The sequence below is a fragment of the Anomaloglossus baeobatrachus genome, chromosome 2, assembly GCF_048569485.1.
Source record: "Anomaloglossus baeobatrachus isolate aAnoBae1 chromosome 2, aAnoBae1.hap1, whole genome shotgun sequence".
In the NCBI taxonomy this organism is placed as follows: domain Eukaryota; kingdom Metazoa; phylum Chordata; class Amphibia; order Anura; family Aromobatidae; genus Anomaloglossus; species Anomaloglossus baeobatrachus.
In genome coordinates this window covers 128248650-128271838 of record NC_134354.1, presented here as the reverse complement: position 1 = coordinate 128271838, position 23189 = coordinate 128248650, and the positions used below count along the sequence as shown (strand labels likewise).

General features: G+C 45.8%; 1 protein-coding gene across 1 annotated transcript in view; it reads right to left on the bottom strand.

Annotated features, from left to right (window-relative positions):
• Positions 1-10213: 10213 nt before the first annotated feature.
• The window catches only part of SERPINF2 (serpin family F member 2), a 23342-nt gene continuing 10366 nt past the window's right edge, over positions 10214-23189 (bottom strand). Inside the window, exons 2-3 of the mRNA XM_075333438.1 lie at positions 22221-22425; positions 10214-10889 (exon numbers count right to left, since the gene is read on the bottom strand). Coding sequence (XP_075189553.1) covers positions 10564-10889; positions 22221-22425 — 531 coding nt within the window. The 3' untranslated portion in view covers positions 10214-10563. The remainder of the gene's footprint in view (positions 10890-22220; positions 22426-23189) is intronic.

Here is a 23189-nt window from a genome sequence, read left to right as displayed (position 1 = left end):
CCCTCTGGAACCCCGCTGGCATGGGAAGCGAAGCACGAAGAGTCTTTCTGCCAGCTGAAGACGGCCTTGACAGGGGAAGAAATCCTGGCGAATCCCGACTATAATCCCCCATTCATCCTCTACACCGATGCCAGTAATGTAGGCTTGGGAGCCGTCCTGTCCCAGGTCCAGAACGGAAGGGAAAAAGTGATCGCCTATGCCAGCAGAAAACTCCAGCCCACGGAAAGGAACCCTGAGAATTACAGCTCCTTCAAGCTTGAGTTCCTAGCCCTGGTGTGGGCCATTACTGAGCGATTCCGCCATTACCTCGCAGCCGCTAAGTTCACTGCCTATACGGACAATAATCCGTTAACCCATCTGGACACGGCCAAACTTGGTGCGTTGGAGCAGCGGTGGGTAGCCCTGTTGTCTAATTTTGACTTCACGATCAAGTACCGAGCCGGCAGCAAGAACACCAACGCGGATGCGCTATCCCGGATGCCCCACCTATCGGATGAGGGACCGGAAGGCGATGATCTCGAAGAAATCGAGCTGCCCGCATTCCACCGGCCACCAGTCAAGAAGCTGCATGTCCAACAGCAACAAGCGAGCCTGGACCCGCTACCCAGTCAGGAAGAAGCCCAAGACCAAGCGCCTGCCGTCCAAGTGGTCAAGACCATGATTGAACAAGGTTCCACTAGACTGGACCCCGCTGCTCCGCCTGAGGCCCAACGGCTGTGGAAAGAACGAGCCCGGCTGCATCTGGACCAGGGGACACTGTATCGGGAACTGATCAACCCGAAGACCCATGAGAAAGTTTGTCAGCTGGTGGTTTCCCAAGCTAGTGTGCCCACAGTTCTACGGGCTTACCATGACGGTGCCGGGCACTTTGTGTGGAAGAAGCTGGAGATGCTGTTGAGGGAGCGATTCTATTGGAGTGGGATGCGGGAGTCTGTAGAGGCCTGGTGCCGAGAGTGTGGTCCCTGTGCACTGAGAAGAAGGGACGAGGCCAGCCAGAAGGCCCCTCTACGCCCAATCATCACTCATCAGCCGCTGGAATTGGTCGCCCTCGACCACGTGAAGCTCACCCCTAGCCGAAGTGGGTACACCTACGCCCTAACTATTGTAGACCACTATTCAAGATTCATGGTGGTTGTCCCAGTCAAGGACCTGACCAGCCGTACCGCCGCTAGAGCATTCCAGGCCTATTTCTGCCGACCGCACAGGTACCCGGAGAGGGTACTTACCGACCAGGGCCCGGCTTTTGAAGCAGAGGTGTTCCAAGAATTCTGCCAGTTGTACGGCTGCAAGAAGATTCGGACCACGCCTTACCACTCCCAGACTAATGGCATGTGTGAAAAGATGAACCATCTGGTCCTGGGTCTCCTCAAGACGTTACCGCTAGAAGAGCGGAACCTGTGGCCAGAAAAGCTGCCTGACCTGGTCGATATGTACAATAACATTCCTTCTAGCTCTACCAAATGTACACCAGCGTATTTGATGCGAGCTCGGCCAGGCCGGTTGCCGGTGGACCTGGAAATGGGCTTTGAAGCTCCAGAAGCCCTCCCTTCGACTGCTGGGTGGGACACTCGGCGGAGAGGGCAGTACCGACAGGTCCAGGAGTACGTAGAGAGGAACCTGTGTCGGAGTCGGGAACAGCAGGAACAGTACTTCAACAGGCGGGCTCCAGCTGGCCCCTTTAAACCTGGAGATGTAGTGCTGAAACGAAAAAGAAGAACCCATAAGTTCGATGACCAGTGGGAAAAGACCCCGTATGTCATACAACCCACTGAATGGGAGAATGAGAAGGCCTACCAGATTAGTCATGATCAGGGGAAGACTTCGGCCACGGTGTCCAGGGATCACCTGAAGAGGTGCCCATCGCCATTGAAGGTAGCAGCTGACGTTCCAACCCCCAGACCAACCGGGGAGAAGGAGAAAAAGGTGATCCACACTGTAATGGGTGGTTTCCCAGCGGAGTGGCCTACACAGAATGGCACGGTGCTTATTCCGGTAATAATGTTCCCACAACCCGTGGAGGAAAAGGAGACGGAAGTACCCGCTAGTGAACCAGTGCCCAGGGCTGCACCTGTACCCAGTCCCCCTGAGTCTCCGCCGGCCCCACACAGTAGACGGGAAGAGGAGCTGACTGTCTCCTCTGTCCCCTTGCCCTCCACTGATAGCATTGGGCCTAGAAGGTCCACACGCCCCAACCTAGACCAACCCCCGCTTAGGTACAGGAAAACTACCATTTAGAGGTGTTATATATTTAGTGTGTAAATGTGTGATTGACTGACAGTAAATCAAACCGAAGCTTTACCTGATTGTCTACGCGATTATTCCGGCCGTTGCCAGCAAGTTGTCCCCGGAGGGACCCTGTGTGTTTTACAACCTGCATGAGAGACTACTCATGGACATGGCCGAGAACTGACAGGCCACCCACGAACTCCGGAGAGGCAGATTGGAGGAAGGGCCCGCAGCAGAGCAGGCTGGGGCCCGGCCACCACCAGGACCGGTGGCCATCCTCCGGGGGTCAGGGGTCCCCCAAGGACGTGGGGTCCCCTGAAGTGACAGCCGGGTGCGAGAAACCATACCGGTTCCCGCTCGGGCAGCCCAAACCTGGACTAGGGTCAAGGGGTGCTGCCCACTTCTTAGGGGCAGCATCAGGGCTAGGTTGCTTGGGTGGGAGAGCGGAAGACATCCGTCCGTCCGTCTGTTATTAAAAATGTTATATATGTGAAACGTTTGAAGTGTCCTCACAAAAATGCGTATGTTTAAAATGTTTTACATGTTATTTATATCTTTTTACAGTTGAAAAATAAAACTGGTGATGGACGGGCAGCCCGCGGACGGTCTGCATTTCACCAAGGGGGAATGTGGCGCCCTGGCCTAGCCAGGTCATCACAGATAACACATAAACATGCCACCCCCATCAGACAGGGACACCAGCCAAACACAAAACCCTTGTTGCCTCCCTCCAGGGTCTGATGTCCACACCAGGTGGGGTGGAGCTAAGCGGTTGGCTCCACCCACCGAGGAGTTCACAGGCCTGGAGGCGGGAAAAGTGGGAGTTCAGTTGAGTGTTGGAGTTTGAGGAGTGAGGAGCAAGCACGTGGGTGCCTTGGTAGTGGCCCGGGCACTGACAGCAAGGTTGGCAGACGGTGGTGGCCGTCTGCAGGAGTGGTGGAGCAACGCGGAACCGTAGGACCAGGGATGGGCGACGGCCCGCCGGTACCGACCGGGGAGCGAAGTGAAGCCAGCACACACAGGCAGGGCCATCGGACCCCGACCAGGCTTGGAGCCACCGACAATAGTCAGATCCGAATGTGACTGGAACCCCAGGGGTTTCACAACAGCAAAAGTCCCGATTGAAGGCAACCGCCCACACCGTGAGGGTATACAGCTACCGCCTAAGGCTAGAGACCCAAGGGCCAGCGTCTGCGGGCAAACGGGCTCCTCCGGTACCCATACACCGGGGAGCGGACTACCGTTGGGAATCCATAGGAGTCAGAAAGAGAACATCAAGGTGCAGGGAAAGACAGCCACCATCACCTGTCCGGAAGAGACACAGCAGCCGGCTGCGGGACCCGTCCATCCAGCCGTTTGGTTTATCGAGGACTTTGTACCTTTCTTGCTGAGTGAGTACACCCGTGCCATCCGGCACCACGCCGCGCTGTCCCTGCGACCCTGCACCTCACCAACCATGCCTCCCCGTCGCCACATCATCGGGCCCCGGGACCACCGACCCCCCCTACCCACGGAGGGGGAAAACAACATCCCAGCTGCTCCCTACCATCGCTCCCGGGATCCCCGTCACCAGCAGCGGTGGTGCCTATCTTCACCACGACCCGTGGGTGGCGTCACGGACTAAATCCCCCAAACCAACCACCCCTTTCACTCACAGGCGAGGAGCACCGCTCGAGTCCCCGGATCCGGCCCACCGCTCAAGCCACCGAGCAGCCATTGCAGAGCGCCGGACCCGAGCATTAGCGAGCGCAGACATTTGCCCGCGACATTTGTAAGACACTTCTAAATTTTATAACATCTCATCAAATTATAATCAAATTGTGTGTAAGGCCCCCTTCACACGTCCGTGAAAAAAACTAACCGTTTTTTCACGGACGTATTAAAGGGGTGGTTTGCTCCCCATGTGCCGTGTTTGTGGCACATGTGTGTACTCCGTGTGTTATACGTAATAACACACGGAGAACGGAAAGTCCCACCTTACCTGATTCCTCCGGAGCTGTCTGTGGTGCTGAATGACAGTGTCCGGCACAGGCCACGCCCCGCTGACGCTGCTTCCGGCCCCCAGTGAAGAAGATGCATTGTTCAAATTCACTGGGGTTCGGATACAGGTGACAGCCACGATAGAGACTGCAGGGCTTGTGGAGGTGATTTTGTGTTTTTTTTATTTTTATAATGACACGTGTGTTTCTCTGGCGCATGTCACACGGGACCACAACCACACTACATCCGTGTGGTACGGGTGCGGGCTGTGTGACACCCGTGCTGCCGGAGAAAAAAGGACATGCCTCCGTATGGAGCACACGGGCACACGTCTGCTCCACACGGAGGCACGGACCAATGGCTGAACACGTGCGTGCACATATACCCATTGATTTTGATGGGTATATGCGTGCCTGTTTCTCCGGTACATGCGGAAATGGACCTAGCATGTACCGGAGGCACGGACGTCTGAAGGGGGCCTAAAGGTGAGTCAACCTTTGTAGGTTTGGTTCGCTGGCCCCAATCGAACCGAACCTCCAGTGGGCCAAACTTGGCCAAGCCTGATTCAAAAACACTGATTGGCAGTTCGGCTCTCCGCCCACATACAGCCAGCCATAAGCAGATCACTTCCGGGGGAGGGTGGACAGGTTTTTTATATTTTTTTTTCTTGCACACTACATCCGGTCACGCTGTTGTTACCCCTCATGTGCGCCGTTCAAACACTGCAAGCGACTCGCACTCGGCTGAGCACCAACCGTATACGAGCACAGCGATGCTTGCGCGGTTTAAGTTTGCATGTAAAGCATCCGAACTCTGAACCTGAGCTCTGTTTTTTAAGTTGGTGTTCGGTTCAAAAACTGAACTTCAGGTTTACTCATCTTTAATCATGTGCCCTCGCCCCCCAAAACGGTGTGTTCCCCAGTTGTAAAGCACTTATTTTGTAAATGCAAATCAGTAAATCAGCAGTGAAACACTTTAAAATGTGATTTCCGTAGAGAAAGTATTTAAATTTACAAAATATTTTGCGAGAGGAAAAAAGTGAGATTAATCCTTAAGACATTTCAGCCAAATATTTTATTAAAAAATATCATCTTGTGATATACCTACAAGAACAAATGTGTATTAAATAGTCTGCTTGTGTCCTAGAAAGTTCAAAGTTAATTGACAAGTCAGCTAAAAACAGGGTTTTAATATTTCCCTAGAAACTAAAATTATAAATGGGAAGGGCAAGCAAACTTGAAATTTTCATCTAATTGTAATTGGCCTTATAATTGTGGGTTTAACAGCTGCACCTTTGCAAAATCAAGTGGCTATTTAAAGAGCAGTTTGAAATCCAAATCTACAGTATTAGGACTCGTGCAAGGATCACATCGCACTGCCCGGAACAGCTGGTGGCTCTCCTGACAGGAGCCGGTCAGCTACATGTATTTCTATGCAGCTGACACGCTCCTGGTACATGTGTGTGGCGCCCCTGAGGCTTCAGTTGCCACAGGCTACTGCATGTCAACAGAGGTGTGGTGTTCATCCCGGGTCAGGAGGAGGTCGTTGCCGGTTCACAACATCCATCACCACAAATAATCCAGTTGCCCACTCACCGGGATGGGGTTAGGGTAGGGTCATTTAGGATGGTCACCATATCGTCTGGGGCCTCCCACCCACTAACTCTGGGGCTCGAGTAGGTGGGGCGACTGATCAGGGGAGTAGGAGTCACACGCACATACTGAGAAATTCGACCACCGGGAACCAAGTGAGATGCAGGAGAACACGGTCGCTGAGGGGAGAGCTAATAGCTCCCTCAGGACTGGCGCCAATCTCAGGGTGCGGAGCCCTAGGCTGGTGGGCACTTCATGGCCGGCCAGCAGAATCCACTGGGCAGAGAATTTCAAGTCTTCTGGCCCACAACAGCACCAAGGACAGAGGTCCTTGTGTAGCTTCAAGCCACAGGGACTCACACAACAGAGCGCAGGGAGGAAGGACTCACGAAGTATTCCTCCGGTACCGGCCTCCGAACTATCCATGATCGTTTGGAGTCCATCACAGTAGAGTCTGGCAGTCCAACGGCAGGAGCAACTCAGTGAGTAAACACCTTAAACTGCAACTGCTGTGTCGCCTGATTCTTCCCGCTCCCGCGCTTTCCACACTGGGATGGACTACTACTCTCAACATCCTCCCAGGGGCCTAGCTCTGCCTGTGGAGAGCTGCAACATCTGAGATGCGTTATCATCCACCCCAGCAGACAGAGACTCCGCAGCGGCGGCTTCCCTCCTGGCCACATACCACAGGTGGCGTCACAACAGACAATTGCTCCCTCCATCACTACCATCCCCATCATTTTGGTTGACACCATGGGATCACGGAGCCGTGCAAGGCCACTGTGACAAGCCCAAGCATCACCAGCCCGGTGACGAGTAAAACCCCAGGTCCCGTGGGCGTATCACGTGTGATTCCAGCCTTAGATCAGAAAGACAGGATGGACAGCAATGTGAGCAGTATCTTCTTACCTCAGCATCTCTACCATCTCCAGTATTAGATCAGAAGGGAAGGGTGGACAGCAGCCTCTTCTTACATCAGCACCCTTGGTATCTTTAGTATTTGACTAGAAAGACAGGGTGGACCGCAGTGTGAGCAACCTCTTCTTACCTCAGCTTTCTTTGTATCTCCAGTATTAGATCAGAAAGACAAGATGGACAGCAGTGTGAACAGCCTCTCTTTACCTTAGCATCTCTGGTATCTCCTGTAGTAGATCAGAAGGACAGTGCAGAGAACAGTGTGAGCAGCATCTCCTTACCTCAGAACTCCTGGTGTCTCCAGTATTACATCAGAAAGACAGGGTAAAGCAGTGTGAGCAGCCATTTCTTACTTCAGCACACCTTATATCTCAATACCAGCCTCTTCTTATCTTAGCATACCTAATAATTCCAGTATTAAATCAGAAAGACATGATAGACAGAAGCGTGAGCAACCTCTTCTTACCACAGCACTGCTGGTATCTTCAGTATTAGATCAGACACAATGTGGATAGCAGTGTGAGTGGCATCTTTTTAGCTCATTACCTCTGCTATCTCAAGTGTATTTGATTAGAAAGACCGTGTGGACAACTGAGTGAGCTGCTTGTTCTTACCTCAATACTGCGAAATATCTCCAGTGTGAGATTGGAAGTATGGTGCACAGCAGTATAAGTGGGATCTTTTTACCTTAGCAGTAGCAGCAATGGTATCTCCAGTATTAGATCAGACACAGGGTGGACAGCAGTGTGAGCAGCTTCTCATCTTATCACCCCTGTTATCTATAGTATTAGATAAGAAAGACATGGTAGACAGCAGTTTGATTGGCCTCTTCTAACCTCAGTACTCCTGGTATCTCCAGTATTTAATCAGAAAGATATGGTGGATAGCAGGAAGAGTGACTGACCACTTCTTACCTTAACTGCCCTCCAGTATCATATCACAATATCCACTAGGAGCACGTCTTTTAAGGCCCCGTCACACACAACGAGATCGCTAACAAGATCGTTGCTGAGTCACAGTTTCCGTGATGCAGCAACGATCTCGCCAGCGATCTCGTTATATGTGACACCTACCAGCGATCAGGCCACTGCTGTGAGATCGATAGTCGTTGCTGAATGGTCTAGAACATTTTCTTCAAAGGTGATGTCCTGCTGGGCAGGACATATCTCTGTGTTTGACACCGTGTGACAGGGTCCCAATGACTGCCGAGATTGTTATACAGGTCGCTACTGTTACCTAGAAGAAAAAGAAGTCCAGCGCAGTCCTCAGAGTGTATCTTTAAAATAATCCACGTTTATTTTAAAATTCCAATAAAAATGTCATATACAAAGCGGTCAGCAAAGAAAAAGTATGCTTACAGAGACCCCATAGAACTACGCGTTTCGACACAGTCATGTTGAACATGACTAAGACTGTGTGTCGAAACGTGTAGTTCTATGGGGTCTCTGTAAGCATAATTGTTCTTTGCTGACCGCTTTGTATATGACATTTTTATTGGAATTTTGAAATAAACGTGGATTATTTTAAAGATACACTCTGAGGACTGCGCTGGACTTCTTTTTCTTCTATTGTGAATTGGGCAGCCAAGCCTTCCGTGCGCTGGGTCCATACAGACAGCGGTGAACAGCAGATCGGTGAGCTGAACTTTCTATCTTTTTCTTGGGCTACTGTTACCTGTATCGTTACTGCGTCGTTGGTAAGGTCTGACTGTGTGACATCTCACCAGCGATCTCCCAGCGCCTTACCAGCAATCCTTATCAGGTCGTAACGTTGACGGGATCGCTGGTAAGTCGTTGTGTGTGACTGGGCCTTTACTACATATAAACGGTAGAAAGCAGAGTTTTCTACCACAGATTGTCACAGGTACAGATCCTATTACCATTCTAGGACAGGTTTCTCCCAGTGTAACAAGACAACGCCAATTTTAATTCTATAAGGAGAAAAGACTTAGCACTCCTTGCATTGAATGTAAATATAGATTTTACCATAAGAATCCATGAATGATCATATAACTTTTCAGTCTTCTATAGTCAGACCTTCATAAGAAATTAATTGCTGTAGTAAAGGTGGATAGAAAAGGAAGTGCTGGCATTGTAGTATGTCCATCTTTATGTAATTAGTAGCAAGTCCTTTATACCTCTTGAATTTAGGTTGGAAACTTTCTTGCGTACCTACAGAGCAGAATTGCCGTGGATCTCTTGGCTCATTTTAAGTCTATTCTGATAAACAAACCCCGACCCTAAAACAAGACAAATTTGATTTGTTAATTAAAGGTATGTAAGAAATAATTTATAAATAAATTCCCTTTGGGTTTTTATTTTTCTAGTCCTAGCAGTCCTAGAGAACCCTGTTAAGTAAAAGTGCAAGGCATAAAAGTTAATTTTCATACACTGTGAGTTCAACATGTTAAAGAGGTTGTCCACTACTTTGACAGTGATGGCTTATCCTTAGGATAGGTCATCAATGTCTGATCAGCCGGGGTCTGACACCCCGCATCGATCAGCTGTTCTCAGTCCCGGTGGCAGCAGCAGGCAGCCAGAAATAATTCGTTCTGGCGCCGCTCCGTCTTCTGATAGTGGCAGAGGCCGAGTACTGCCCATCTGCATCCTATTGATTAGAATGGGAGGCAGATGTGCAGTACCTGGCTGTGGCCGCCATCAGAAGACAGAGTAGCTCCGGAGTTGAGCTTTTCCAACTGTCTGCTGCTGCCAATGGGACCAAGAACAGCTCATCGGCGGGGATGTAGGGTGTCGAACCCAGGCCAATTAAACATTGATGACCTATCCTAAAGCGGGCTTTACACACTACGATATCGGTCCCGATATCGCTAGTGTGGGTACCCGCCCCCATCTGTTGCGCGACACGGGCAAATCGCTGCCCGTGCCGCACAACATCGCCCAGACCCGTCACACATACTTACCTGCCCGGCGACGTCGCTGTGACCGTCTAAGGGGGTGGTCCGTGCGGCGTCACAGCGACGTCACTGAGCGGCCGCCCAATAGCAGCGGAGGGGCGGAGCTGAGCGGGACATAACATCCCACCCACCTCCTTCCTTCCGCATAGCGGCCGGGAGGCAGGTAAGGAGAGCTTCCTCGTTCCTGCGGTGTCACACGAAGCGATGTGTTCTGCCGCAGGAACGAGGAACAACCTCGTTACTGCTGCAGTAACGATTTTTGAGAATGGACCCCCATGTCACCGATGAGCGATTTTGCACGTTTTTGCAACGATGCAAAATCGCTCATCGGTGTCACACACAACGGCATCGCTAATGTGGCCGGATGTGCGTCACCAAATCCGTGACCCCAACGAGTTCGCATTAACGATGTCGTAGCGTGTAAAGCCCCCTTAAGGATTGGCCATCAATGTCAAAGTAGTGGACAACCCCTTTAAAGCCTTCACTTTACTTCCACCCACCACGACTAATTGACTTAAATGGAATTAGATGTAAAATAAACCGTTTAGTCCAGAAAAAATATACTTGAACAGATTTATTTAACAGGTAAAAATGAATACAAGTTGGTTACAAAGGATAAATACTACTGTTTCGAGGGAGATGGTGTATGCTAGATCTTGGGTCATAAAAACAGAAAGTAGTATTTCACCAAAGAAAAATAAAAAAGGTCTTTTATAAAGTATATCAGATTTAGCAAAGTCCTGTACTTTAAGTAATATGGCTCGCCAGCCCATGTCAAACTTTGTAATATGGGTTGGGGGATAAAAAAAAAATTAAAAGCCACTATATAGTCAATTCAGATCTATTAGTCCTTCCACAACACATTCCATGAGCTGCTTCTAGATGACCCTCAGACGATTCAAGAGCTACAGTACCTCTTTCTTCAGTCATCACTTACTATTTGGGTATGGAACCCTTGGTAATCGGCTTATTTTCTGGGCTATATAATGGTTCATTTCTCTTTTTTTCGGAGCCTGGTTTGGGGTTGCGAACATAACCCGTGAATAGAGGTAGGCCTGTAATATCGTCATACAGGAAAAATAAGAATGGACGATTAATGCTAAAAGTAGAAAATGATCGGGTCATAAAGGAGGCTGTGGCAGCAGCAGCCTCAACGCCTTCCTCATTCAACAGCAACGTGGACTGATGTTCAACGCTGGATACACACAATGGCTCGTCTGAAATTCCCCTCAAATCTGGATGAGAGAACAGCTGTCCAAGACCTAAAGTAAAGAATAGATATATAATAAAACACACTATACAGAATGCTGAGAAAGCTAAGCGTGCACTTACACTGCATGAATATTGTCAGTAAGGAACACTTCTTTCCATATAATTGGCTCGTTTAAAAAAAAAAAAAGTTTTTGGCAGCACAACATCCTGTGTAAACAGGAAATGTGCTGCAGAAACCAATGACAGTGAGGGCCCAGAGAATGATCAACTAATAATCGTTCTGCGTGGTTGGCCTGCCTAAACAGACTTAAATGACAATTAGTCAGCCATTGTTTTAAGCCACAGATTATGTTAAGGCCCCTTTACACAGTAAGACTGTCTAGCGATCCCACCAGCGATCTCGACCTGGCCGGGATCGCTGGAAAGTCTCTAACAGTCGCTGATGAGCTGTCAAACAGGCAGATCTGGCCAACGACGCAGCAGCGATACGGACCTGCAGAAGGACCTCGCTGGAAAGGGAACGCTAGCACGCCTTTGGGCTGGGTCGCTAACTATGTCTTTGTAACAGTGTCAAACACACTGAAACATGCTGCGCAGCGGCAAACAAAGGACCAAAGAATGCTCCTGAACGACTTGTAGCGATCAGCGACCTCACATTGGGGGCCAGGGCGCTGATGCATGTCACACACTGCAATGTCGCTGGGAAGGTCGCTATTACGTCACAAAACCAGTGACGTTACAGCGATATCGCTAGCGATGTTGCAGTGTGTAAAGGGGCCTTTATGTAAACCGTATCCTCTATCTCTCTGTAGACTGACAAGTCTGAAAGTGTATTGTCTACAACCTGAATTTTGTTTAAACTATTTTAACTTTGCATTTTTCTTAACTGTTTTTAATCAATGAACAAATCAATCAATCAAAGTAAATGTTATCAGATTTGCTTGTGTTATCTAAGGAAGATCATTTTAAGAGGATAGTCAATTTGTGATGGGGTAGCAAAAAAAAGGTTTGGGAGCCCAAAAGAATAGAGAGTCCAATCAAACAGGATATATGTGATGTTATGTATTCTTAAAGGGGTTTTCTAATTTCAGAAAGCTCTTCTTCCATGGTTGCAGATTCTTTTTTTTTTTTAAAAAAAAAAACAACCTAAGGCCACCTTCACACGTCAGTGATTCTGGTACGTACAGTTAGGTCCAGAAATATTTGGACAGTGACACAATTTTCGCGAGTTGGGCTCTGCATGCCACCACATTGGATTTGAAATGAAATCTCTATAACAGAATTCAAGTGCAGATTGTAACGTTTAATTTGAAGGTTTGAACAAAACTATCTGATAGAAATTGTAGGACTTGTACACATTTCTTTACAAACACTCCACATTTTAGGAGGTCAAAAGTAATTGGACAAATAAACCAAACCCAAACAAAATATTTTTATTTTCAATATTTTGTTGCGAATCCTTTAGAGGCAATCACTGCCTTAAGTCTGGAACCCATGGACATCACCAAACGCTGGGTTTCCTCCTTCTTAATGCTTTGCCAGGCCTTTACAGCCGCAGCCTTCAGGTCTTGCTTGTTTGTGGGTCTTTCCATCTTAAGTCTGGATTTGAGCAAGTGAAATGCATGCTCAATTGGGTTAAGATCTGGTGATTGACTTGGCCATTGCAGAATGTTCCACTTTTTTGCACTCATGAACTCCTGGGTAGCTTAGGCTGTATGCTTGGGGTCATTGTCCATCTGTACTATGAAGCGCCGTCCGATCAACTTTGCGGCATTTGGCTGAATCTGGGATGAAAGTATATCCCGGTACACTTCAGAATTCATCCGGCTACTCTTGTCTGCTGTTATGTCATCAATAAACACAAGTGACCCAGTGCCATTGAAAGCCATGCATGCCCATGCCATCACGTTGCCTCCACCATGTTTTACAGAGGATGTGGTGTGCCTTGGATCATGTGCCGTTCCCTTTCTTCTCCAAACTGTTTTCTTCCCATCATTCTGGTACAGGTTGATCTTTGTCTCATCTGTCCATAGAATACTTTTCCAGAACTGAGCTGGCTTCATGAGGTGTTTTTCAGCAAATTTAACTCTGGCCTGTCTATTTTTGGAATTGATGAATGGTTTGCATCTAGATGTGAACCCTTTGTATTTACTTTCATGGAGTCTTCTCTTTACTGTTGACTTAGAGACAGATACACCTACTTCACTGAGAGTGTTCTGGACTTCAGTTGATGTTGTGAACGGGTTCTTCTTCACAAAGAAAGTATATGGCGATCATCCACCACTGTTGTCATCCGTGGACGCCCAGGCCTTTTTGAGTTCCCAAGCTCACCAGTCAATTCCTTTTTTCTCAGAATGTACCCGACTGTTGATTCTGCTATTCCAAGCATGTCTGCTATCTCTCTGATGGATTTTTTCTTTTTTTTCAGCCTCAGGATGTTCTGCTTCACCTCAATTGAGAGTTCCTTAGACCGCATGTTGTCTGGTCACAGCAACAGCTTCCAAATGCAAAACCACACACCTGTAATCAACCCTAAACCTTTTAACTACTTCATTGATTACAGGTTAACGAGGGAGACGCCTTCAGAGTTAATTGTAGCCCTTAGAGTCCCTTGTCCAATTACTTTTGGTCCCTTGAAAAAGAGGAGGCTATGCATTACAGAGCTATGATTCCTAAACCCTTTCTCCGATTTGGATGTGAAAACTCTCATATTGCAGCTGGGAGTGTGCACTTTCAGCCCATATTATATATATAATTGTATTTCTGAACATGTTTTTGTAAACAGCTAAAATAACAAAACTTGTGTCACTGTCCAAATATTTCTGGACCTAACTGTATGTGCTTTTTTTATACGTACCAGAATCACTGACATACGCAGACCCATTATAATCAATTGGTCTGCTCACACATCAGTGATTTTTCACTGAACGTGTCTCTGTGAAGCGTACACCCGTTTCCGTGATTCTGCACGGAGACAAGTCAGTTTTTTTCTGGCATCACTGATGACCCACGGACCACACTATGGTGTGATCCGTGTGTGATCTGTGAAACACGTACCAGAAAAACACTGACATATTAAATAATAAACATTTTCAACTCACCTTTCCAGCGACGCGCAATGCAGCCTCCTCTCTCTGCAGCTCCTGCCAGGCTCATGAATATTCATGAAAGCAGGAACAGCCGACCCGGAAGTAGCTGCAGAGAGCGGTGGGCGGACGCTGCAGAGCCGAGGAGTTCAGCACCATGGACAGCAGGAGTAAAGGCAGGTGAGTAATGTCCATTTGCAATCACGGATCACGGATTACGGATCACGGATTTCACATGGACAACCCACGTGTGCCGTGAATCATGGAACACGGAGGGACATGTGCGTGTTTTACACGTCAGTGAAGAATGTCAGTGTTTTTCACTGACGTGTGAAACGGACCTAACTGTTCTTTACTTACACTCCCTGGGTTCAGCAATGAGTTTTCATGTAGTCAACTTGGGCAGAGTCACAGAGCTTAGGTACTTGCTGCAGAGCAGCCATAGTAATTCAACATTGCAGCCAATAACAGACACCAGGAGCATTAGCGTAGACTCATCAGCACTATTGAAGCATTGAGCCATCCTCCCATCCCCTTTCTTGGCCGTCAGACTGCATGCACAGAAGGAGCAGCTGCTCCTTGGTCTGTGTATGTAATGTAGAAATGGGCTGTATACATGTCCTGAAACTGATGCCGTTCCGTTAACAGGGTTATAAGATTAGAAAGCTACAGACATAAGTATTGAACGCGTCACCAATTTTCTAAGTAAATATGATTCAAAATATGCTATTGACATGAATTTAGCACCAGAGGCAGGTAACAACCCATCTAATTTATGCAGGAAAAGAAAACAAACCATAGATATCCATAAGTTCAGTGATGTGTAATAATGGAAAATGTCCTATGGAAAAGTATTGAACATGCTTACTGAAATTTATTTAATACTTCATACAAAAGCCTTTGTTGAACAAAAGGAACACCGGAGTAGTTGCGCATTACAAATTTACAAAATTTGATTACACATATATTAGACAATATAAAAAACATACATAAAGATAAAAATGAAGTGTTTCACAGTGTACAAAACACACACAGATGCAAAGGACGAGATTACAGGCTGAATCTCCGTTGCCTACAATGATTAGTGTAACGCACTAGGAGGGCCTACATAGGTCTATTCCTCCTGCCAATACTAAGCAACAGAGATGTAATTCACCCAGATGCTATGGTTAAAGTGCTAAACAATAAATGGTTGCTGTGTTATCCATAGAATAGTATATGCATAATGTCTGGTCAAAATGAAAGACTGTGTAAAATGCAATCACCATGTGTGAAAACCAGTGTCCAGATTGAACAAATCACTGGGTAAAGCATGGATCCACATTAAATCCACAATCGTTATACACTATCGACTTATCACACATGTGGTCCAAGCCACACAGTATAACACAGCAATAAAGTGTTACCCATTGAAAGGGTGAGTCAGCACTAAGCACATTTAATCCAATTCACACAATCGGACATAGCAACATAGTATTACCCATTATAGAGTGGTGAATCAGCACTGTAAGTCCTCTACCCCAATGTACATTTCGCAGATAAAGACGCTTCCTCAGGGGGCTGCCATTAATCCATGCACCCTCACCTTTTAAACTATTGTGTCTAATTCAGATCACACCTGCGATCCCACGCCGCCGCATGTGCGATGCAACCGCGCGTGCGTGCGCCACGGCGGTGACGTCATAACGCACATGCGTCGGCGCCCGGTCTCACCTGCAATCCCTTATTGGCACATGTGCGATGCCATCCACCACCCCCCCGGGAAGGGCCGCTCGTCAGCGACGCAAGCGCGTGCTATGGCAGTGATGCCAGACGCACATGCGTCGCCTGTGACAGCAGCGCCACCCAGGGGAGCGGCGGAGAACAGCGCAAACGCGCGCAGGGATGCACCTGGGATGCAGTAAATCCTTATAGGGGGACATAGTCCACTATTCCACATGACATCATATAAATAACAATATGTACAGAAGATGTGCATGTACAGTAGAATGCACTACATGTTCAAAATTATCCACACTCGTGATGACTTATTTTCTTCACAGGACTAAATGTCCCCAGATGGGATCATATTCGGAAGTAGTGTTCTTCACAAGGTGATAGGAGAAAAATTAACTGTAAAAAAACAAAAAATTATACATTTTAAAAATTGATTAAAAGCAGTGTAGGAGAGCTGTGGAGAGAAAGCTGCTAAAATTACTAAAAAGTCTCAAAAAATTGTTTAAAAGAACAGAGAGTCCTCAGTGGTTGATACCTTTTAATGGCTAACTGAAAAGTTTTCAGTTTTCAGTTAGCCATTAAAAGGTATCAACCACTGAGGACTCTCTGTTCTTTTAAACAATTTTTTTATCTCTACTGGCTAACACGGTACAAAGATATATTTTACTTGTAAAAAGTCTCAAGCATGCCGCGCTAGGATCCAAAGATGAAAAAGGACACCCTATTCATATAATCTATCAGATAAATTTGCTCAAAGAAAGCATGCAAATGACTTTGTTTCATTTAGCCCTATAGGTGACTCTGTCTTTAATAGGGTGATCCATTTACATTCCTGCTGTAGAAGTTTTTTGTGAATGTCACCTCCACGAATCCCCACTGACACTCGTTCAATACCTATAACCCTAAAGGTACGGGGGTCACAGCCGTGTTTAGATCTAAAATGGCGTGGGATCGTCTTAAGATCATCTACATTGAGGACAGTTTTTGCAGCTAAAATGTCACGGACATGTTCTCTCGTCCGAACACGCAGTTGGCGGGATGTCAGCCCGATGTAAATCAGGTTGCATCCGCAAACCGCATAGTATATTACCTGCGTAGTAGAGCAGGTTATATACTGCCGGATTTCAAACTCTTTATCTCCCCCAGAGGACTTAAATATTTTCGCTCTACTCATATTGGCACAAGCCTTACATCCGCCGCAGGGAAAAAAACCCCTAACTGGTGGGCCTGCGGCGAATGGTGTGTTGGTGGTCGTAACATAATGGCTTTTGACCAACAGATCTTTTAGGTTTTTATCTCTCTTATAAGACATCTGGGGATAATCCATTAAATAGTTCTTCAAAGTTGGTTCTGTTTGGAGAACAGACCAGTGACGCTGCAAAATTCTCTTAATTTCCTCACTCTGTGAATTGAAGGTTGTAATAAATCTGACATAATCCCTGTCCCCAGAAGTTCGTGTCGAAGGTTGAAGTAAGGTTTCCCTAGTGGAATTCCTGGCCCTATTATAGCCTTGTTTTATGGCTCTATTACTGTACCCTCGTGACTGGAATCTCTTTTTAAGTATCTCTGCCTGATGTTCATATTTTTGTGGGGTGGAGCAGATCCGCTTCGTCCTCATGAATTGGCCAACTGGGATGGCTTTGATGGTTGAGTAATGGTGGCTAGACCCAGCATGCAGCAGGGAATTAACTGCCGTGGGCTTCCTGAAGAAATGAAATGAAATGAAAAAGAAGCACAAAAACAACTTAGGGATAGGACCACATACACTAAACTACCATCTAACCCAATAGTGGCGTTCTCAGCGGAACTTGACCTCATATTATATGATGCTCTTATTCAGGGAATTATTCCTAAGAAAATTTATGAAGGCTTAACTACCAAGTGCCCCAGGACACCAACAATCTATTTCATTCCTAAGGTCCACAAAAATGCCACCGAACCCCCCGGCAGACCTATTGTGTCGGGGATGGAAGGTTTGAACGATTCGGTGTGCAAATTTGTGGACTTCTATCTGAAGCCATTAGCGGAGGCCCTTCCTTCATACATCCGTGATACCACCGACGTGTTGAAGAGAATTAATGGCATATCCCTTGAGGATGATATGTACCTCGTGACTGCGGACATTGAATCTCTTTACACCTGCATAGACCATCAACAGGGGTTGGAGGCGGTCCGCTTCTTTCTTGTGAACAGCAACTGGGATGGCTCCACATGTGAGTTGGTCCTGGCGCTGCTTGAGTTCATCCTCACTCACAATTTTTTTACGTTTAAAGAACAGTATTATCTTCAGCGGAGGGGCACCGCCATGGGGGCGGCCTGCACGCCTTCGTTCGCAAACCTCTTCCTTGGATATTGGGAGAGGGGTTTGTGGGGGGACGAGGGCGCGCAGGCAGAAGATCATGTGCCCCTCTGGCTGAGATATATTGATGACATTTTGTTTATTTGGCAAGGGAGTGAGGATGGACTCCGGCAGTTCATGGGACGACTCAATGGGAATAATCATAACATCAAGCTGACCTATGTGTGCAGCAGGGTTGCGGTGGACTTCCTGGATATCAAGATTGAGGTCGATGTTTATGGTCAGTTGCAGACAGATCTCTTCAGGAAGCCCACGGCAGTTAATTCCCTGCTGCATGCTGGGTCTAGCCACCATTACTCAACCATCAAAGCCATCCCAGTTGGCCAATTCATGAGGACGAAGCGGATCTGCTCCACCCCACAAAAATATGAACATCAGGCAGAGATACTTAAAAAGAGATTCCAGTCACGAGGGTACAGTAATAGAGCCATAAAACAAGGCTATAATAGGGCCAGGAATTCCACTAGGGAAACCTTACTTCAACCTTCGACACGAACTTCTGGGGACAGGGATTATGTCAGATTTATTACAACCTTCAATTCACAGAGTGAGGAAATTAAGAGAATTTTGCAGCGTCACTGGTCTGTTCTCCAAACAGAACCAACTTTGAAGAACTATTTAATGGATTATCCCCAGATGTCTTATAAGAGAGATAAAAACCTAAAAGATCTGTTGGTCAAAAGCCATTATGTTACGACCACCAACACACCATTCGCCGCAGGCCCACCAGTTAGGGGTTTTTTTCCCTGCGGCGGATGTAAGGCTTGTGCCAATATGAGTAGAGCGAAAATATTTAAGTCCTCTGGGGGAGATAAAGAGTTTGAAATCCGGCAGTATATAACCTGCTCTACTACGCAGGTAATATACTATGCGGTTTGCGGATGCAACCTGATTTACATCGGGCTGACATCCCGCCAACTGCGTGTTCGGACGAGAGAACATGTCCGTGACATTTTAGCTGCAAAAACTGTCCTCAATGTAGATGATCTTAAGACGATCCCACGCCATTTTAGATCTAAACACGGCTGTGACCCCCGTACCTTTAGGGTTATAGGTATTGAACGAGTGTCAGTGGGGATTCGTGGAGGTGACATTCACAAAAAACTTCTACAGCAGGAATGTAAATGGATCACCCTATTAAAGACAGAGTCACCTATAGGGCTAAATGAAACAAAGTCATTTGCATGCTTTCTTTGAGCAAATTTATCTGATAGATTATATGAATAGGGTGTCCTTTTTCATCTTTGGATCCTAGCGCGGCATGCTTGAGACTTTTTAGTAATTTTAGCAGCTTTCTCTCCACAGCTCTCCTACACTGCTTTTAATCAATTTTTAAAATGTATAATTTTTTGTTTTTTTACAGTTAATTTTTCTCCTATCACCTTGTGAAGAACACTACTTCCGAATATGATCCCATCTGGGGACATTTAGTCCTGTGAAGAAAATAAGTCATCACGAGTGTGGATAATTTTGAACATGTAGTGCATTCTACTGTACATGCACATCTTCTGTACATATTGTTATTTATATGATGTCATGTGGAATAGTGGACTATGTCTCCCTATAAGGATTTACTGCATCCCAGGTGCATCCCTGCGCGCGTTTGCGCTGTTCTCCGCCGCTCCCCTGGGTGGCGCTGCTGTCACAGGCGACGCATGTGCGTCTGGCATCACTGCCATAGCACGCGCTTGCGTCGCTGACGAGCGGCCCTTCCCGGGGGGGTGGTGGATGGCATCGCACATGCGCCAATAAGGGATTGCAGGTGAGACCGGGCGCCGACGCATGTGCGTTATGACGTCACCGCCGTGGCGCACGCACGCGCGGTTGCATCGCACATGCGGCGGCGTGGGATCGCAGGTGTGATCTGAATTAGACACAATAGTTTAAAAGGTGAGGGTGCATGGATTAATGGCAGCCCCCTGAGGAAGCGTCTTTATCTGCGAAATGTACATTGGGGTAGAGGACTTACAGTGCTGATTCACCACTCTATAATGGGTAATACTATGTTGCTATGTCCGATTGTGTGAATTGGATTAAATGTGCTTAGTGCTGACTCACCCTTTCAATGGGTAACACTTTATTGCTGTGTTATACTGTGTGGCTTGGACCACATGTGTGATAAGTCGATTGTGTATAACGATTGTGGATTTAATGTGGATCCATGCTTTACCCAGTGATTTGTTCAATCTGGACACTGGTTTTCACACATGGTGATTGCATTTTACACAGTCTTTCATTTTGACCAGACATTATGCATATACTATTCTATGGATAACACAGCAACCATTTATTGTTTAGCACTTTAACCATAGCATCTGGGTGAATTACATCTCTGTTGCTTAGTATTGGCAGGAGGAAAAGACCTATGTAGGCCCTCCTAGTGCGTTACACTAATCATTGTAGGCAACGGAGATTCAGCCTGTAATCTCGTCCTTTGCATCTGTGTGTGTTTTGTACACTGTGAAACACTTTATTTTTATCTTTATGTATGGTTTTTATATTGTCTAATATATGTGTAATAAAATTTTGTAAATTTGTAATGCGCAACTACTCCGGTGTTCCTTTTGTTCAAATATTGTAGTGGAGTTAGCATAATATCGATTGATGATGCAAACCTGGATAAATGTATTAAAAGCCTTTGTTGGTGGTAACAACTTCAAGACACCACCAATATGTGGAAACCAGTTGCATGCATTGCTCAGGTGTAATTTTGGCCCATTTCTTCACACAAACACTCATCAAACCAATTCCTTCACACAAACACTACTCAAATTCTCAAGGTTTCTTGGGCTCCTTCTATTAATTCTGAGGTTTCATTCCTTCCATAAATTTTGGATTGGATTGAGGTCAGGTGATTGCCATTCTAGGAGCTTTATATTATTTCACTAAAACCAATTGAGAGTTTTTTGGCTGTGTGTTTCGGATCATTGTCTTGCTGAAATGTCCTCCTTTATTTCACCTTCATCATCCTAATAGATAGCAGCGGATTTTTATGTCTCACTACATTTGTCCATTCATCCTTCCTTCAAGTAAATGACGTTTACCAGTGCTGTATGCTGAAAAACAGCCCCCCATTATGATGCTCCCACCAACAAACTTCTCTGTTGATATGGTGATGTGAAATTTCTTTTGGCTTCACATCATAATTTATATTATAGCATCCAAAGAGTTTCATTCTGGTCTCATCTGAAATTCTTTTGTAACCAATGTCAGACAATAAATTACAACAAGAAGGTTGTGAAGGTCTTGAGACAGCTCACTGGTTTTACCCATCATAAGCGGTTTCTTGTGTGGCACCTTGGTATTGAGACACCTTTTGTTATAACCCATCAATTGAACCAGCTGATATTATTTTTCACTAAGTGACAGAATAGCTTTCTAATTACTGATCATTTTTAACTGGTGTCATGATTTCCCATGGCTTTTTGCGCCTCTCTTTCTTCATGTGTACTTTTACCATGTTATTTTTCATTATTACACGTAACTTAATTTATGGACATTTATAGTTTCATTTATTTGCGTGTTTTGGATGGGTTTCTTACCAACATCTGATGAGAAATTCAGGTCAACAGCACCTTTACAAATATATTTAGTTAGAAAATTGGTGACATGTTCAATGCTTATTTCACCCACTTATTGACATGATGTAATCCCCCAAAGAGCAATACAGATCACATGACAGCACATCAAAAAATCAAGAGACACACAGATATAAGTGCATCACAAAGTTGAAGAGAAAAATGGAGGACGAATAATAGAGAAGAGAAGGCTGAATGTTCACAGCTCCTTTCAGAAATCTATGGCCAGATATAATTTTGGTTCAAATGAAGGCTCTGTTTTTTTTTCTGTTAATGTTATTGTAGGTTTGGAAGAAAAATAAAAGATACATTGATTGGAGAAAAAACATGGATACACTGATTTTTAGCTTTGGCATGGCCTTTAACCACTGGCGATGCCCTGACGTCAGATTGTTCTGATAGTTGGGACATAATTTTTATATATATATATATATATATATATATATATATATATATACATACACACACACACACACACTATACTTTGCGCAGTATATTCTGTCCATATAGTAGCATACCCACACCTTATTTTCTTAAGTTATAGGACCCACTGGGAATAGGCACTCTCTGGTTGGCTTTACCTCATTTACCCATGTCACTGATCATACATTATATTTGTAACATTGAAAAAGTTAATCTTACCAAGGTTCGATAAAACTTGACTAAGCTCCAGTTTAAAATCCAGATTTAGTTTGGGTACTTTTAAGGAGGTTGGTTTCTCTTTATAGAATCTTCTGTAAAGTTCAGTTCTGTTCAGGTTATCCAATATTCTTGAAAGATTCCAGTTTGTCTGGAGAGGTATAATGATAACTAAACTCGTGTTTCCTTTAAAAGGTAATCTGGCCACCTTGTAGAAAAAAAAGGAGCAGATTATGCATTAGATATAGTGTTTATTGGGACACTTAATTTTCTTTCTTTTTTTATTAGTAGTTCAATGTAGTTTTAAAATAATTTATTAGACAAAAATTTAAAATAGTAACAGACAGTGATAAGCCCTCATTATTTCAGTAAGCATTTGTAATATGTATTAATTGTACAAATTAGTAGTGATGATTAAGCTGTAAAATACTTGAATGCTACGGGACAGGCTCGATTCGAGTAACGAATATAATGGAAGTCAATGGGTACTCAAGAATTTTCTTGGAAGACCCCCCCATCCCCGCTCCAGAATGGCTGGAGGGCAAGAAACAGAGCTCAAATGGAATGGGAACAGCATTGGGAAGACACCTGGATGCATCTCTAGCTCCCAGGTTCCTGGTAGGAACAATGCTGTCAAAGTATGGACTGAAAATAAAACATACAAAACCGAAAAATTGTTAAGAGACATTATTTCTTGTATAATGATTTGTATATAAGGCAAAGAAAAAAAAAAGAAAAAGAAACTCCACTTCCTCCCACACTTATGCGGGCATCACACGAGACGATCTATCGTGCGATATGTCGTCGGGGTCACGGATTCCGTGACGCGCATCCAGCATCGTTCGCGACGTCGTTGCATGTGACACCTACGAGCGACTCTGAACGATCACAAATAGGATGAAAATCGTGTATCGTTGATACGTCGTTCATTTTTAAAAAATTGGTTGCTTTGGAGTTCGCAGACGACATATT